Consider the following 18044-nt stretch of genomic DNA (forward strand, 5'->3'; position numbering starts at 1 on the left):
TTTTGTCGAATGTTAATGTGTAATGAAAACTCATCAATCATATGCCCCTACTACACGATCTATACTACGATTTTTCTTCAGCGCCCCCCATACCGCCCCTCTGAGCCCAGCGCCCCCCATATTGCCCCCTGAGCGTTTACGCCCCTTGGGGGGGTGCTGGGGACAAGGTTAAGAACCACTGTATTAGAGGTTTATCTAGGCTTCTCGCCATCACATCCTCGTAAGCGGTGCCTTATAAGAGCTTAGAAGTGGGTTGAGCTACAAGTCGGCAGCTACAGAATAAAAATGAAAAATTGGCCTTGTGTAAATGACAACTGACCATAGCAGTCGACAAACGCCACGAATACCACAAACAACAACTACTCCTGATCCAAAATCTTCCCGTCGAAGGCATTGAATTCAAAGAACAAGCGGTGTGCAAGAGCCATGTTTAATGTACCTGAACATTCGAAATTTCAATTTTGAAATTTTCATGAAATGAAAATAATCGTTCGCATAGCAAGGCCCACAAAACTTTCAAACAAAACCTGAGCAATGCTCAAATCATCGACAAACGAATTGCAACTTGCACTCAGGTATAAAATCAAAATGACTACATTCAACTATAATACAAAGCGAGGAAAATGTGTGATAAACACACATCACGAGGTCTAGCGAAACTCTAGTTGGAAGCGATCCATCACACTGAGCTGCTGACTTAGTGATGACGAGAATCGATGGAAAACTGATGACTGATGCATCCCCCATCTATCATTACCAGGCTCATAAAGTCTTGCTGAATTCATAAGATTGAAAAATTCAAAAGTGCTAATAACAGGTAACTATATCTCCGCCCGATACTGACTCTACACAGATTAGTCACAATGCATAAGCATATATCAAAGTAAACCACGAAATTATAGATATCACTCAAAAATAATAATGTACATGTTAACAACGTACATACACAATACACATTTATATGAAATGAAAAACCATATCAAGCCAACTCGTACCAAACCTCTGAAGTGACAAGAAGATCAATAAAATCATTGGACTCGTAACACAAGTCTAAACTGTTTATAATTTGATAATAGTTGGTGGTCACACTCCATTAATTTGTGCTCAGACAGGCAACATACTGTACGTCTAGGTGCTATTCAAGGATATCATTGTCCGAACAGGTTAAAGACACTCGATAGTCATCATCCAACTATCTAAGAGTCAAAGAACTTTGGATTTCGATCATTACATATTTCCTACACCATTATATACTTTGTGATTGTACTGTTACAGATTGACCGCGGTGTGAATACATTGGTTTATTTGTGAAGTGCTGAAGACAGAAGTTTCATAAAGAACAAAGGGGCGAGGGGCAAATTACCGATTCAAAACGAGCTGAAATTAGTCTCTACAAATTATCAACGCAAATCTGCGTTGACACAATTACAATCACATACATCCAGGCAACCGAGCTAAATTTCATGCATGGCACAGAGTAACTTTACGAAATCATTTTACCAAAATATTTTTTTATATCAAAATGAATGCATTTCACGGTTCTGAAGCTATACGACCAAACATGTGGGAGAAAAGAGAGACAGCAACGAAGGCGTACAAAAGTCCGCGCGTACACTCGTGTACAACATCCACCACCATCTCACGGCATAACTCTGACAGCCCCATCCGGCCTGTACGGACCGCTCGAACGCATCGAATCCTGATTGGCAGATTCGAACGCGAAACATGCGTATCGATTGGCCGATTTCAAGCATGGGATATGTCGCATGGTCGATGAATGTTAGGGGGCAGACATGCAAAATAAAAAGATAACAAATCGTTAACCCAACTCTCAAACGCTACTTCGAACGAGAAATACCGAATTGTACAATGCAGACTACATGCAATAGATAGCAAAAATTACAAGTAACATTCAAGAGAAATGTATATTCCTATTAGAATGCTACATTGGAAATTGAGCAGGGGTGCCACAAGAGTACAGTGGACTACTCCCAGAAAAACATGCGGAATCCGAGCAACTAGTACAGAACTAAACATGCTTTCGAGGCTGATACAGCAGAGAGTCCTCCTGCCTGTGATTATCGCGTCAATGAATGAGAGTGTTTGGTCTGGTTGTAATTCTATTAGGAGCAGTTCAAACTTCCGTGAGGTTATGTTTGAATGAAACGTTAAAGTGGAGGGGGTATTTAACTTCAACGTGAAACACCGAATATATTGATGGGAACCCTTAGATTACTACGGAGCAATACATCAGGATATATATCTCCATTAACCAACACAGATTACGGCGACAGTATAAATATATGACATCAGTGTCGCCCGTTCGAAGGTAAGACCTTACCATACCATACAAACAAGTCAAATTCAAACAACTATCGGTACGCAAACATATTTATCAACCAAAACTACTCCACCTAAGTCGGCACACACATCGGGTAAATATTGACGCAGTCACGCAGAAAAGGTATTTTATATAAGTCCGTTGACGTTAATTTCATTTCGAGCATATCCTCGTAATGGACTAGGTACTATTTTCACAATTTACGGAATAAATTCATTTCAATTGATTTTGTATTTCGTTAAATGCCATGCTACAAAGTCAATACACAGTGCAGGGGCGAGCTCCAACAACAACGGCATTATCGTGCTTACCGTTGGCACAAATCAAGAAACAGCAAAATTTGTGCATTATGAAAGATATCACAAACGTTTGCCCATGCATATTAGATCCGTCTGGCTGCTTGGGATATCAGATTCGGGTCACAAACTATACCGTGATTTGTTGAGCTTTTCGTAAACATGAATATATCGATTTGCTTGTTTAGCCTCTTTAGGGGAAGGCGTAGGCACTGGAGTAGAGTGCAGGATATCAGATGAGTGTCATACTTCTTGCAACGATTACCGAACTATAGCACCGGAAGAATTTTTCCAATTTTTAAAATCCGAAAAGTTGGAAATTTCAGCGTTCGCCACAAATTATTTTTCTCGAACATACTAAAACTAGTGCTTACTCTCGTATTTACAGCGTACAAAAGGAGACAAAGTGAAAGACGAAGCATAAATCAATGTAAAAAACAAAAGCATGGCACCGCAACCGGGCGTTCTAACGAGACAGCTCGGACGTAGCATAAAACACATCGACGCCTTACAGCTTGAAGTTTCACGAATGGACGCTATATCTCGCGAGACTTCACATAATAACGGACGCCGGTGAAATCGAGCGACTACGGTATCAAAAAACACAGAAATGTAGCAAAGTAGCAGGCAGATAAGAAGACAGTCCTGACGGATCCGTTAACTTCATATCATCATGGAAGCTTCTTGCTGTATCAAATAAGAAGGGAAAATTGAGAGAGGGGAAGTTTAGAGCTACACAAGGCAGCCACGTACTAAAACGAATCCCATGCCAAAGGCACTAGGTACAGATCAATTGGACGACTTCAAATATGGAAATAAGGGCAGAGTTGTAACCAAGACACAAGGTCCCGAGTCACAAGTCAATCTCACGAGTCATTTTCAATTCCCCACCGAGTCAAGTCCGAGTCTGAGTCATTATGTTCTGTTCACTGTTCAGTTTTCAGTTCAACCCACTTTTCCCAACTCTGCTCGAGTGATATAGAATAGCTCGCGTTCGTAATATCGTAATATTCCTCAGTCTTAACAGTTTCTAGCCCTATTTTCCAAGTATCAGGCCTGATAGATGAAATACCAGTCTTGTGGCGAGTTTACTAGTCTTCGAAGTTACAATGAAATGTCTGTCTTGGCCATCCAAGTCTCAAGTCACATGACTTGGTTCGAGTCATGCACGATGACTCGAGTATAAGTCGAGTCAATACCAAAATTGACTTGAGTCGAGTCATTACAACCCGAAGTAAAAGTGTGTGAATTGATAAGTGCCTCCATCACAAAAATGGAGCATTAAAAATCGGTATTACTCGGAGCGGAACAGTACAAAATCATTATTTTATAGCTGCCAATGAAAAGGTTTGTCGTCATTAGCACTCAGTCCAACGCAGAGTAGGTATTGAAGCAATCCTAGTCTTTCAAAGGACTCGCGTAGGTTTAGCGTGCTTGCACTACTGACTCAGGTGGCGGCATTTTTAGCGAACTTACACTTTCACAGTTCTTTAGGAAAAACCAATTACCTTCACTTACACTTTCATCATGAGAACCCTATGAAATACCCCCTTTATCACACTATCACAGTAGCTGCTGAATATGTTTTTAAAGATGGTAGCCTATCTATTTGTAGGGCATTTTGCAGTAGTCGCAAAGACGCATCAACGCCAAAAGTATGTGAACCTTCGATGAAATCTACTCTGCAAAACTACTTACTATAGTACAGGGGTCACCAACCTTTTTGCAACCGAGGGCTACTTTTGCGTAACGATTGAAGCGGCGGGCTACTATTTACTCCCGCCGTTTACCCGTACCACACTGTATTTCCGCTTTGATATTCATAACACTGGGCAGGACTGGACAGTGGACATCATGTTATCTGTTTCTATAGCAGTCAGTGGGAAGCCTGACATTGTATGATATCAACTAGTGCGCTGTACTCTGGTATGTAACTTGACACTGCAATTCTGAGTGAGTGTTCCAGATGTGCATTGATTAAGCGTGTTTTGTGTTTGTTTTTGATGAAGTTCATGTCCGAAAAGGCTGATTCACAACGATAAGTTCAACCATAGACGCTTGCAACCTTCATAGCTGCTGCGCATACACCACTGTACTTTACCGTGTCAACAAGGCACCAAACGTTTGCTGCAGACTGAGGTGGGGGTCATTTTGCATTGTTACAATTTCAATCTCTAACTGTTCAGCATCCAGAAATGACAAGATTTCATTATATCGGACAGCGGCAACGATTACATAAAGTTAGAAACCTGGTATACTAAACTGCGTTGAGTGTAACAGGAACAAGCTGTGTCAAAAGATGCAATACGTAATGGGTATACAGATATTCAAAATCTGCTAGTACTTCACGGCCATCTAACTCCGAATAGTAATATTGTTCACTACTTTGGCATTCCGTCATGTCGCCTGTACAGGCAATGCGGCGTATCTTCAATTCCTGCCGGTGATTCTATCACATACATCTATATATTACTAATTGTAATTGAGGATATTTTTAAGTGTTTATATATGTAAGTTACATGTTAGTGTATTTGAAACAAGAATAGCTGAATCAATCAATCTATATATTTAAAAGATCACTGGTAATAATCTGACGAATAGTAAATGCAGCTATTCCACCTTTTTCAGAACGGGCTCGCGGGCTACTCATCTAGTCCTCGCGGGCTACCTGGTGCCCGCGGGCACCGGGTTGGTGACCCCTGCTATAGTACTTTTCAGACCTTTCATTTTCGTCTTCCACTTGAAGTAATTTTGACAAATCATGGAAATCCAAACTTCTATTTCTAATTGGATGGAATTTAGGGCATCACTTCTACTTGGTTAACAACGTTGGCCACATAAAGTATCAATGCGGAAGCCACAGATTAGAAGATTACGTATCTTCTCATACGAGGAGTGCATGAACAAGTTACAAACTCGTGACGGCAGCTAGGCTGCATATGCAATGTGTCAAATTAAGTAAGCAGCATTGAATAATGCAGCACTAGGCAAATGCTACTACATAGTAACTTTTAGCTTGTTAAGCAATTAAGTCTGGCTGGCAAACTCCAATATTGACTTAGCGCTGAGTGATGGAATCTGTCTTCTAGGCTAAATAATCTGTTGAGAACTATGATCTGACATCGAATGTAATCGCTTGTGTCTACAACATTTGAATAGGTTTTTTCTTCATTTAAACGTCACATTGGTAGAAGCCAGGGTTGTAATGACTCGAGCCGCGTTTTTTATGGTGACTCGAATTGTACTCGAGTCAACACGCATGACTCAACCAATTTATTTGACTCGAGACTCGGGCCACCAAGAGAGGCATTACATTGTAACTTTAAAGAATTAGTAAGCTACCACAATATTGGTATTACGTCTATCAGTACAATGTAAACTGTAAAGTGAGGAAAGTTAGTATATTATGATGTATGAATACGAGGCATTCAATACCCCCCCGGACAAAGTCGTAAAATGTAAGTTGAACCGGATTGAACTCGAAAATGAACATTGAACAGAATGACTTGGGCTCTGACTCGAGTCACAACGCTGTGACTCGGACTCACACCCTTGACCCGTGACTTGGACTCGGATTTGACTCGATGGTGAAGCGAAAATGACTCGACTTGACTCGAGTCAACACTATAAAAGTAGAATTGACTTGTGACTTGGTTACAACCCTGGTAGAAGCAAAATCAAAGTATTCAAATCTTTGCTCTATCTTTCCAAATTTAGCGCCATTCACTTCAAATTCATATTACAATTAATATTCGCTTCATTCGAATACTCTAATCATTGTGCCTGGCCTCACATAGGGCAGATCAGGTATTCGCTTAGGTAAAAAATGACCGACTTTCATACTGATCCCGTATATTACTTTGCAGCGACAAAATATCGTTTCAACTTGTTAGGATGACCAGCAGGTTCATTAGTACAAGCACCGGACTAGGAAGTTCCCTAGTTTGTGTCAGACGGGGAAGGACCTGGGAGCAGTGTTAGAGAGAGGCACACCGGCTAAGATACCTCACCTTGTGTGACGTTCCGTTGCTGTATTCGCTGGGTGCTTTTGTCACTAACGGCCCGGCCCCATCTAACATGATATCGTTAGCACCATCATCCGGAGCGCTGGAAAATAACGATATAGATATAACTATTACGTAGACTAGGCCAGGCAACGAGAAAATTTTTAAACAAATTAAAATTAGAACTATCGCTTTCGCAAAAAGTTGGAAATTGGATGAAATTTTCATTTTTCCAACAAAAATTACGTTGAGTTTATAGTAAATCAGAATTGATTCTCTCCTAGTTGCTGATGATTATGAGTCCCTCTGACGAGTGTCAGCCGAAAATATTCTGGTTTAATTTAATATGCATTATTTGTTCATTTATATAAGCTTTAGTCTGGCAAAGGTCTATGCGCACCAAGCTTGGCTGGCTTCACACTATACAACAGTTTGGCGGCATTTTCAGGAAACCAGAAATTGGTTCAGAATTTAATTATCGGCATTTAGTCACAAGTAGCCTGGTCCAATCAGATAACTAGTTGCCAAGTCTGGCTTAGGGGAAAGGCAACGAAATTGAACTCTGAAATAGGCTATTAAACCTACTAACTACGATGAAAACCGTACTTTGATTTCAAAAAGTGGAAATGAAATGGTTATAGGGTTCGATGCCTGACTATTTGGGTGACAAGACTGCGAGTTTGTAGGTACGGAAAAATTTTCAAAAATAATGCTACAATGGTAAAACATCAAAAATAATGAAGGCCACTGGAACAACGAAGTCTTAAAGTCTGCACTATGAGATAGAGCATTATTATAAGATAGTGATAAACCATCATAACGCAAAAGAAAATTAACCTATGCAGAGTATCCTTGATTGTTGAATAGTTTCACATTAGATTATTCTAGTAAAACATGAAAATTGTCTGAACAGCGTTTTTACGCGTCCGTTGTGTGATATTCGGCGTGAGGAAATTCCAATGGGGGAGGAAATTGTCGAAGCATTCCGAGAAAATCACAGGCTAAACCAGTGGTTCCCAACCTTTTTCGACTCATCGCCCCCTTTTGAAGCTCCACACCGATCATCGCCCCCCAGATATTGGGAACCGAAAAACAGTATTCGTCCGCCCCCCCAAAAAAAACGTTGGTCTTTGGCCCCATAGGGTGATAAACCAAACCCCAGACCCCCCTCAGCCAGTGGGCTTTTTGTCGCTACATATCAGCTATACCCTATTTCATGTAGGCCTACTGTTTGGTGAGTCACCGTATTTCGCCTGAACGAGCGAAGCGCGACAAATTTATCTAATTCATGTTTGAATCGGTCAATATGGTCGATGTGGTATGTTGGAAAAGGTAGGACCCCTAAATAATAATTAAACATCTTCGGCGGAATCGTTGTTATATTGACTTCTTTACATGATGGTATTTCGTGACCTCCTATATCTGCTATATCAGAAGATATGGAAATCGTCAAAACGTACCAAACTAAAAGACGCACATGATTTCATATTGGTATTTCTTTACTGTCAAATAATATTTCCTTGCGGGATGGAATTTGTCCTGTAGGGTTAAGGTCACCAGGACAGGAACATTCGACGCCAGCCATTGAGGCGCCTATATATGTATATATATCGAAGTTTTCGGTCAGCACAAGGGCATTCCTTTCGGACAAGGTCTTCTCGCTGCTGATCGTTCTGGCACATTTCTCGGAGTCGCATGTTACATGGCCTCCAACTTCATATGTCTTGGTGCGTCGTGGCGCAGTAATGGCCGACGCCGAAGTCTCCCATTTCCATAAATCATGCGTATTTTTGTTGGATGACGAGGACCCCAACATCAAGATACATGAAGATATTAAATCGCGCACAGCGCGAGAATTTTGAAAAAGTCGCATGATTTTCTAAAAAATTACTCTATCATTCATGTTAATTCACGAAATAAATTTGGGCTTCCTTCGATTTTGGGCCCCCACTCCCAATTCGGGGGTTTGGGGTGCGGTAGTTACGGTCCCGACTCCAATACAGCAGTTTTAACGCGCCATCGCCCCCTTCGTTGTTTTCGCCCCCCATCGCCCCCTTCTTCCATTTTCGCCCCCCTATCGCCCCCTTCGTTATTTTCGCCCCCCTAGACCGCCAAATCGCCCCCTGGGGGGCGATATCGCCCACGTTGGGAACCACTGGGCTAAACAGTGAACACTCAATAGGAAGTATCAGCAGAGTGTCTTCAACTGGGCTTAAATATTTAAAAGCATGTCTGACTTGAAGGAGCAGTGAAATTAGCAGGAAACTGCTAATCGTCAATGGAGCCCTTGGTATAAACACATTATTAACATACAAACTGATCAGAATGACGACGCTAATAGTTGAGAGCTCTACGACTCTACACAGACACATTTTAAACCGTCATCGATTATGCACAAGGTAGTATTTTCAATCAATTCAAGTGCCAATGGTATCGATCTGTATGAAACCAAGTAAAATATTATTCTGCATTCATTAACATACAAAGCCAAGTCAAGCAGAAATCATGCGGGTCGGTTTAATCCTGAAATCACCATTCTTAAGTAGGAATAAGTATTACCAACCAACAAATCTACAATGAAATGTCTCAGATTCGACTCATAGTTTCACAGCTTCGCAGCTCTCGATACTGACGGAAGTAGTAACATATTGATCACAAATATTAAAAAATTTGCCAGTAAACAACAAGCTAGACAATATTGCACCGATTACAAAATCCCTAGTAGTTAGTCATAAAGTGCTGCCAGCAGACACCAATATTTAGAGTCGTCCAAGAGTACTTTCTGCATATTGTTATTCACCAAAATCAATACAATATCCGAGACATGTTTTGAGTGAGATAGGTTTAAACGAGTTGCTCATTTTGTACTAATGTGTCAAGTCTGTTATGATTTAAAACAAAATAATATGCCCGCATGGTATGTTATTGAATTGTTATTCCAAATTGAAGATTGGGCACAGTGCAGACCTAGGATGTCGTTTGGAAATCGATATATCTCGACTAGTTGTGATAGGTGACGTCAGTCAAGTCACACTTCAACGGAATTACACAACGGCTTCGGCTATTAAGTGCACTTCAGGCTTATCAGTGTTTTGACAAAGCTTTCGATTTCCGTCCAGACATCCAGCAAGACGAAACCAGTCAAGTACAATTCAGTAATCTCAAGTTTTCAAGCCACTATATCTCCTGAAATATGAGATTGTATTAACATAATCAAGATGCACACTAGGGTTGTCCAAAATTTGGAAAATCTCAAGAATGATGGGTATCAATGTCTCATTCTATAGATTATTGATAAAAAACCGCAATGAGCCTAGATTAAGCTCACAGGAACGTCGTTAAGATTTGTCGCAAAGCGTTTGAAAGTAGCTGCCGACGAGTGGGCGTACCAGCGACCATAGAACGTTAACAAGACTAGTAATCACGAAATCACGGCTCTCGATTGGCTAATCGGCTATGCTTCAGTGATCACGACGGTAGTGGCTTGCTGATCAGTTGTTAAAGGAGTCTACTAACGGCGGTATTCTGTAAGCGCATTGTAGGTTGGTTGGCAGATAATGATTTAAGATTGATTCAGGACATGTTGAGTGACTAGATACATGATGATGAACAAAGAACAGCTACTTCACACAAACTTAAAGCATGACTGGCTTACTGTGAAGGAAACCGCCGTAGCCTACACATGTCTGTTTTGACCGATGGATAGCACAGAACATGCGGAGAAATATTGCAAAGGCGCTTATGCAAGAGGCGAACGAATTTCTTGTCTCAGAAGAGATGCATCATAGTTGAATACAAATATAAAGCTTAACAATGACACTACTTGGTCTGATCTTATTAGGCTCCAGTCGTGCTGTATAACTCAAGTCTTGAATGCTCTAAGGATTGGCTGAATCAGTTTTATGCTGGGGACTCTTACTCAAACAGCAAAATGAATTCACTCGTAAGTGTTGTCAAAGTCGTCAATGAGGCCGGAGAAAGAGGTGTAGAGGTAAGCACAGACTATGCTGGATTGCTGGTATGACCAGCAAAAATACAGTACATCTTAGCATGTCCTGAAGAAATCTTGAATCATTACCGGCTGTAACACTACAAATGCTGGAATGTAAAACGAGCTTAAAATGCAATGAAGCAGTGCGATAGTTACATTTCTTCGTGGTTCCACTAAGCTATATGGTCGGCCAATATAACATCTTCTGAGCAGATAAGATTTTGTGCGGCATCCATCTCACGTATGGTGTGCTGTACCAGTTTGCGATGACTAATATACTTTACTTACGCCCAGTCTGACGTATCTGCAACCATAACTAGGTATTTCTTGGATTTATATCTAGTTCTCAAAGAGCACAATCATTCGCCGTTTCACCTCTGTCATGCCTGCAATTCTCTAAGGCTAAGTTAAGCTATACAATCAAACTGTCTTTTTAATGGGCATAATAGCAATGCTATAGCTATAGCATAGTCTGTGCTTATACCTTTTAACTCTTTGTGCGGCATCACTGACGACTTTGACAGTCCCCAGCATATACGGCTGATTCAGCCAATCCTTAGGGCATTCAAGACTTCAAATATACCACGACTGGAACCTAATAAGATCAGACAAAGTATAGTGTCATTGTTAAGTTTTATATTTGTATTGAATGATGATGCATCCCTTCTGAAACAAGAAATTCGTTCACCACTTGCATAAGCGCCTTTGCAATATTTCTCCGCAGGTTATGTGCTATCCATCGGTCAAAACAGACATGTAGGCTACGGCGGTTTCCTTCACAGTAAGTAAGCCAGTCATACTTTAAGTTTGTGGGAAGTAGCCGCTGTTTGTTCATCATCATGTATCTAGTCACTGAACATGTCCTGCATCAATCTTAAATCATTATCTGCCAACCAACCTACAATGCGCTTACAGAATCACCGCCGTTAGTAGACTCCTTTAACATCTGATCAGCAAGCCACTGCCGTCGTGATCATTGAAGCATAGCTGATTAGCCAATCGAGAGCCGTGATTTCGTGATTACTAGTCTTGATTCCGTTCTGTGGTCGCTAGCACGCCCACTCGTCGGTAGCTACTTTCAAACGCTTTGCGACAAATCTTAACGACGTTCCTGTGAGCTTATTCCAGGCTCATTGTTGTTTTTTATCAATAATCTATAGAATGAGACATTGATACCCATCATTCCTGAGATTTTCCAAATTTTGGACAACCCTAATGCACACGGGCAAGAATGTAATGTGTTTATACTGTACTGTAGACTTTCAAAATTGACGGCCAGAACTATCCAGAACAAAAAGTTACCCAATCCAATCGACACACCCTAATATCACCACCACTGAAATTTATTCATGTCATGTCGTCATTTTTGTTGTATGTGATATGTGACAAGAGTCATGAGGTAGTTCCTTTCCATAACGTTGTACAATCTTGCTGACACATCCCAGTGATACATGTTACCGGTATTTGGCATACAACAAGAAATCATGATCAAGAGTGTGTAAGGTTTTGTTACGAGCTATACAGATGAAGATAAACGAATTGGGTTGAGACCGTTTTCCTGAAACCACTTCTCATCACGCGACTCACAGACACTTTTGAGCTGACATAATTCGAAAAATCACCTTCACTTCCGATAAAACGCAATAAATTTCCAAATATGGTGATCAGAGTTCGTTTCGATGAAAAGGCACACAACAAAATTACACACACTAGAGTGGATAGAAAGAATAGTACACACACCCAGGTAAGAAGAAAATCATTTTGATCAATGAATCGGTGCCACAGCAGACAACAAAGACAAGCCAAGAGCAATTATAACAGTGACTGGATACTCTAGTGTCTCTTACAAATATGAAATTTAAGTACATCAACAACAAATGAACTGAAAGGGTTGGTAGGAATCGACATTGAGTTATCATACTATTCTATAATAACGTGCAACAGTCAGTTTTAGTAGTAGGCCTATCATTATAATGAATTGGCATAGAAATAGTTGGATGCCAGAAAAATGTTATAAGAATTGTGGTGTTGTTTTATGATATGGTATTTATTAAGGTATATAAAACAATGTGAACCACAATGCCAAATGATTCCTGTGGCCAGATGTCCGCGTACTTCAACATTAGGTTTTATCGAGACCGTAATCTCACTCTTCGTGACACACCAGTCGTACTTAATGCAATTCACGATTTAACAATCAATACTATTTCCTTCAAGAATGATGAACTGATCAATGGATTGATTGTGCACGATTCCCCAACACATTCAAATCACAATACATAGCGAAATGATTGCGAGCAGAGAAATGAAAAAAAAACATTCCAATTAAAATCCTATAGCTCAGAACTACAAAATAGCAGTTCGCGACTGTTTCTTCAGGTTGACAGTCACGTTAGTCACAAAACAAATGGGAAGTCATGTCTCAGGTAAATTGTGACAGAACCACACCATAGTCACAAATTTATAGCCTCGAGGTAGGCTGTCAAGCTAGTGATCTCTATTCTCGTTAATGGTAGCCTACTTGGTATGACTCAAATTTTTATTGTCGAAACGACAAACATTATAGCGAATTTCGTTGAGCATGGATCATTACAGTAGTTAGAATATTTGAAATTTGAAACATGACATAGTTGAGATTCTTTATTAGGAACTTTCTACGTCCTGGCACTAATGATATCCAAATTCGGTGATGGATTGGTGATGTTTTTAAAACCTCACACATCACCGCACAACTCAACGAAACCTACGATTGAATCAACACAGCGAAACAACATTACTTAGAGCACCAGCACGAGATTGAGAAGAGGTAAGCAGATTCCTCATGATATGGAACTACACAAAAGAACGTAAGAACAAAACAAGTAAGTAAATAATAGAAAAAATTAGAATTACAGCTGAATCCGTGACAACAGACCAACACTATCAGCATGACAAAGAAATCTAGGTCTACCACCAAAATACCATGGAATAGGCCAGAATTAGGGGCTGGCTGTTCATGTAGCGATTCGATGAGTCTACCATATCAGATCATGAATCAAGCCCTTGGAACATTGCCACTATTATAATTGGAACAAATAATGCAGCAGACTCACTCGTCATCAATGTCGCCTTTTCCGATGAAACCTGAATTGAAATACACGAATTAGAGCAACGTTTGGGTGGTACCACTACCAGGAATAATTTCAGCTGGATAATGTGATAATCGACTCTCACAAAACTAGTTGAGAATACCACAATATCACATCCATCCTAAAAGCCTTAAAGGCACTATTATGGCTGCAGTCATAGTGCAATACACATGCAAAGGGACAGGAACTACAGCATCAGTGGGATCTCTAGCATCAGTTATAATAAGACAAAATAGCAGGGTTGCAATGACTCGAGCCACAATTCTCTGATGACTCGACTTGACTCGAGTCATTTTCGCAAAATTCAGAAATAGCGCGACTCGAGGCAATCTGAGTATTGATGTGACTTGGACTCGAGTCATTGTGCATGATTCTAACCAAGTCATATGACTCGAGACACATACGGCCAAAACCGACATTTCATTGTCATTTCGAAGAATAGTAAAGTTACCACACTATTGGGATTTCGTCTATTGATACTAGAACTTGACCAGAAACTTTTAAAAGCGAGGAAAAGTAGTATATTATACTGCTATATTATACCATTCGATATCACCAAAGAAGAGTTATAAAAAGTGGATTAACAAGACTTTAACTGGAAATTGAGCAGTCAACACAATGACTTGGACTCGGACTCAATCCTCTGATCACTGACTTGGACCCCGTGGCAAATTTAGAATGATTCGACTTGACTCGAGTCAAAACTATAAAAGTGAGATTGACTTATGACTCGAAGCCTTGTGACTTGGTTACAACCCTGGAAAATAGGATAGCTAACTTCCAGTAAGTGGCCACAAGCAATGCTTGAAGAGCACGTGATACAACACTGCTTCGTCAATTACATCAAGTGTAAATGGAGTACTGTTGATAGTAATGACAAATGGAAGTTTACAAGCATCAAAACAAGGCATTCACAGTTGCTTGCTTCAACCGATACAGGATTTCATAGGATTAAACTGCAAAACTATACATGTAAAAGCAATCACTCTCCAACCCGAGTACAATGTCTATCACCCAGTCAAACGTACTTCACATCAGACATGAATCGTACCATACCCTAGGTGTTCCGGCTCAACGAATTATGACTACCAAACAGTCAACGAGAAACGTTAAACGCAATATTTGGTCAACAACGAGCAAGAAATGAATGAAGAAACTTACTGTCACAGTATCCTCTACGATACGTCCACCAAATTAATACACCGATGAGTATGATGGCAAACAGAACCCCAAACACGATTCCGACAATTTGCCCAACGTTGACCTCCTCTGTTGAAAATTCAATTGTAAAAATGAATGCTAAATACAGCGTCTACTCGTGTGTAAGACAAAAGGTGGAGTCTCGGACGCCAAGAAAACAAAAATACTTTCACAAATAACATAAGTCAGATCGCAAGTTTATGTTAAAATACTGCGCCTTCCTAGTAACCTAAGATAAGCAGACAGCTACATCCTAATTTTGTAACTGTACCAGAGCATTAGGTCACTTTTAATTTATCAACATAAAATTATGGTTTCCATGATATCATCCCCTTTGGAAGCCTTCAAACCTCAAATGGTCATATCACAACATTCGAAACATGTATTACCAAATGACATATAGAAATGGCACATCTGCTAAGTTGTTATCAACCCACAAACCCACAGCACGACAAAATACCAAACTATCTCTAATGTGATGTGAGACTGACATGGGGGCAAACTTAATGCTCAGTCTCCTGTAGGGGTTCTGACTCCGAAATTCTTTAAAACGCAAAAAAATGAATAATATACTAATATTGTAATAAACCTGAATCTTCTGGGTTCATGCAAAGTACTTCAGAAAGCCTTACTAGCTGCGCATGATTACCACTGACGAGTGTCAGCCGAAAATATTTGGGTTTATTTCAATACGAAGTGATTATTCAATAGTATATCGAAGTTCTGTACCTCAAAGAGTATCTTCAAATATAAAAAATGTACGTACTTGTGGTGATGGCAGCCGCGCTACATTGTGCAGAGCCTACCTTGTTGGTTGCCTTGCAGTAATATGTGCCGGCGTCGCCAGAAACCACAGTCTGTAATAAGATTAGGATCAGAGCAGAAACATGACAAAAACGCAGCTACAGTCTATGCAGCACAAACACATCCATAAAATGGACTGGTAGATTCGATGTATAAGACAACTTACTTTGAAATCCAAAATTCCGGTGGTTTCGCTCCACGTGAAGCTTGAATTTGGATACTGACTCGGACTACTTGCAGAGGACAGAGGGAGTTTGACCTCGTTTTTGAACCATTCAAATTTAGGCGCGGGCTGTGCTGTATATCAAAGGAGAGAGAGAGATGATATTCATTCTCGCCTGCACCATCAAGACGCTTTGACGACGTAAATGCGATACGATCGTAAGTTTATCTATTCTGCACCCCGACATGTATCGGTGAACTCTTTGTAGGCCTGCTGCCATAGATTTGTATGAAGGCGTTCAAACGCGGGACATTCAGGCACAACAATATACCATGAGAGTGCGTAGTAGGGCTGTTCAAAGATAACTCTTTCCCCGGATTCAAACCATTCACTGATTAAATTGTCAGGTTACCCTAAAAAACGCTGCACACCAAATTTGATTCAATTCTAACAAGTGTACGACTCCGCAGATCCAATTAAAAATTTTAATTTATAAGGAAAGATTTTAAAAAAAAATTCAAATGTTTTTGTCGACCCACAGAATTGTTGAGCTGTCTTCAAAGACGATGCAAAACAAATTTGAGTCAATTCCAACAAGTAGAAGTGGAGTTATTTGAGTTTTTGTTGATAATCCAACAATCATGGATTATCCGATATTTTAAAATTGCTTTAAAACACGGATTCAAGAGGATTTTTATTAATGTAATATGTAAAAAATCGGCGACTTTTCGGGTCGGTATCATCTGGATTCCTCGATTAAAATCACAACAATCACAACTTGGAACATAGCTTTGGTTTGGGGATGTTCGGCACTACAGACATAGAGGTTTTCTTTACAAACTAGGGTTGCTGAACGCATACTACAATAACAAAAAAAGTAGTGCCATACTCAAAAAACAAAATCATGTATGTAACATACTCGTAAATAAAAAAGGACAGAACACAACAGCACAGGGAAAATTTAAATTACCCACCTGTTTTAACAACCTCTGCACAATGGAATTGGGCACTTTGACCGATCGTAACAGCGAGATCTTGAGGAAATCCACACGATATTTGTTCGTACGGAGGAACTGAGAAGATGACCAGTTAAGATTTTGGTTTAATATACACAAAACTCACCTCATCAGGCTACTAATCCTTCTACCGATGGTAGCATACAGTTATGCTTGCATATAAGCAGTTACGATTTTTGTTTCATATATACGAAACTCCCCTTATTATGTTACTAATCCTAATACTGGTGGTAATGGTAGTATAGAGTTATGCTTACATATGAGCAGTTATCTCTTAATTCTCAATAGAAATATGCCAGATTTTCACTACGTGCATGCGAAAAGGTTTCAATGGAAAGACCCATAACATAATTGTAGTCAGTCCTGGTGGGAGACTTGGACAAAGAGATAATTCTAGTTGTCTAATAGAGCGAAATGCCAGTAATCTCTAACTATAATCTAATTGGTGATATGTTTCTTATTTTTCAATTCTAATCAAATTTCTGGATTTTCTGAGAATGAGAACGCTACAGGAGAACTCAATATAGTTTGAAACAGCTTAGCTTGACGACATTTGCTATTTTCATGCTTATGAGAATGAAATCTTATTTGATACGAACCAAATTTATTTTTATTGTATGTCTTTCGCATACGGGATTTGACTCAATTTCAATCTTTTTACGAATTCAATAATTCCACTTCAAAATCTAATTTGGAAAAACTAAAAAATTTTCTATTAGTTCAACTATGCTGGTGGCGTAATGTAGGCCTACCCTTCCGGTTGGTGGAGATACCAATTTTACATTTAACAGTTTACCCAAGATTTGCTTTCCATTGGAATCAGGGTCACAGTGTCGCTGCAGCACAGAAAATAACCCATCAATTATTTATTGATGGCAGTCCTATCTTTCCGAAAGAGTTTAGCATACAGTAGTCTACTCCAGGCAATAATACGCCACAGCAGCACCATCACATTTAAATGTACTGTCTAGTAAGTAACTAACAAAATTAATAGCATACCGAGAACAGTTAAATCGTAGTATGCATCGCCGCTCGGAGGAGAGTCCTGAATTATGACAGCACGACATTTGTAAAATCCTGAATAGTAATAAAAATAGGGTC

General features: G+C 39.9%; 1 protein-coding gene across 2 annotated transcripts in view; it reads right to left on the reverse strand.

Moving 5' to 3' along the window:
• Nucleotides 1-411: 411 nt before the first annotated feature.
• The window catches only part of LOC145450423 (junctional adhesion molecule C-like), a 111296-nt gene continuing 93663 nt past the window's right edge, over nucleotides 412-18044 (reverse strand). The window contains exons 5-12 of one of the 2 annotated variants that reach the window (XM_080328948.1): nucleotides 17943-18020; nucleotides 16902-17000; nucleotides 15931-16061; nucleotides 15727-15817; nucleotides 14922-15029; nucleotides 13725-13755; nucleotides 6648-6744; nucleotides 412-1699 (exon numbers count right to left, since the gene is read on the reverse strand). In XM_080328948.1, the coding sequence (XP_080185074.1) occupies nucleotides 1640-1699; nucleotides 6648-6744; nucleotides 13725-13755; nucleotides 14922-15029; nucleotides 15727-15817; nucleotides 15931-16061; nucleotides 16902-17000; nucleotides 17943-18020 (695 nt within the window). In that variant the 3' untranslated portion in view covers nucleotides 412-1639. Of the gene's footprint in view, nucleotides 3325-6647; nucleotides 6745-13724; nucleotides 13756-14921; nucleotides 15030-15726; nucleotides 15818-15930; nucleotides 16062-16901; nucleotides 17001-17942; nucleotides 18021-18044 lie in introns of both variants that reach the window. The other variant, XM_080328949.1, reaches the window with a different exon arrangement.

Source organism: Botryllus schlosseri, chromosome 11 (assembly GCF_051294905.1).
Source record: "Botryllus schlosseri isolate E-star chromosome 11, Bs_hap1, whole genome shotgun sequence".
Taxonomy (NCBI): Eukaryota; Metazoa; Chordata; class Ascidiacea; order Stolidobranchia; family Styelidae; genus Botryllus; species Botryllus schlosseri.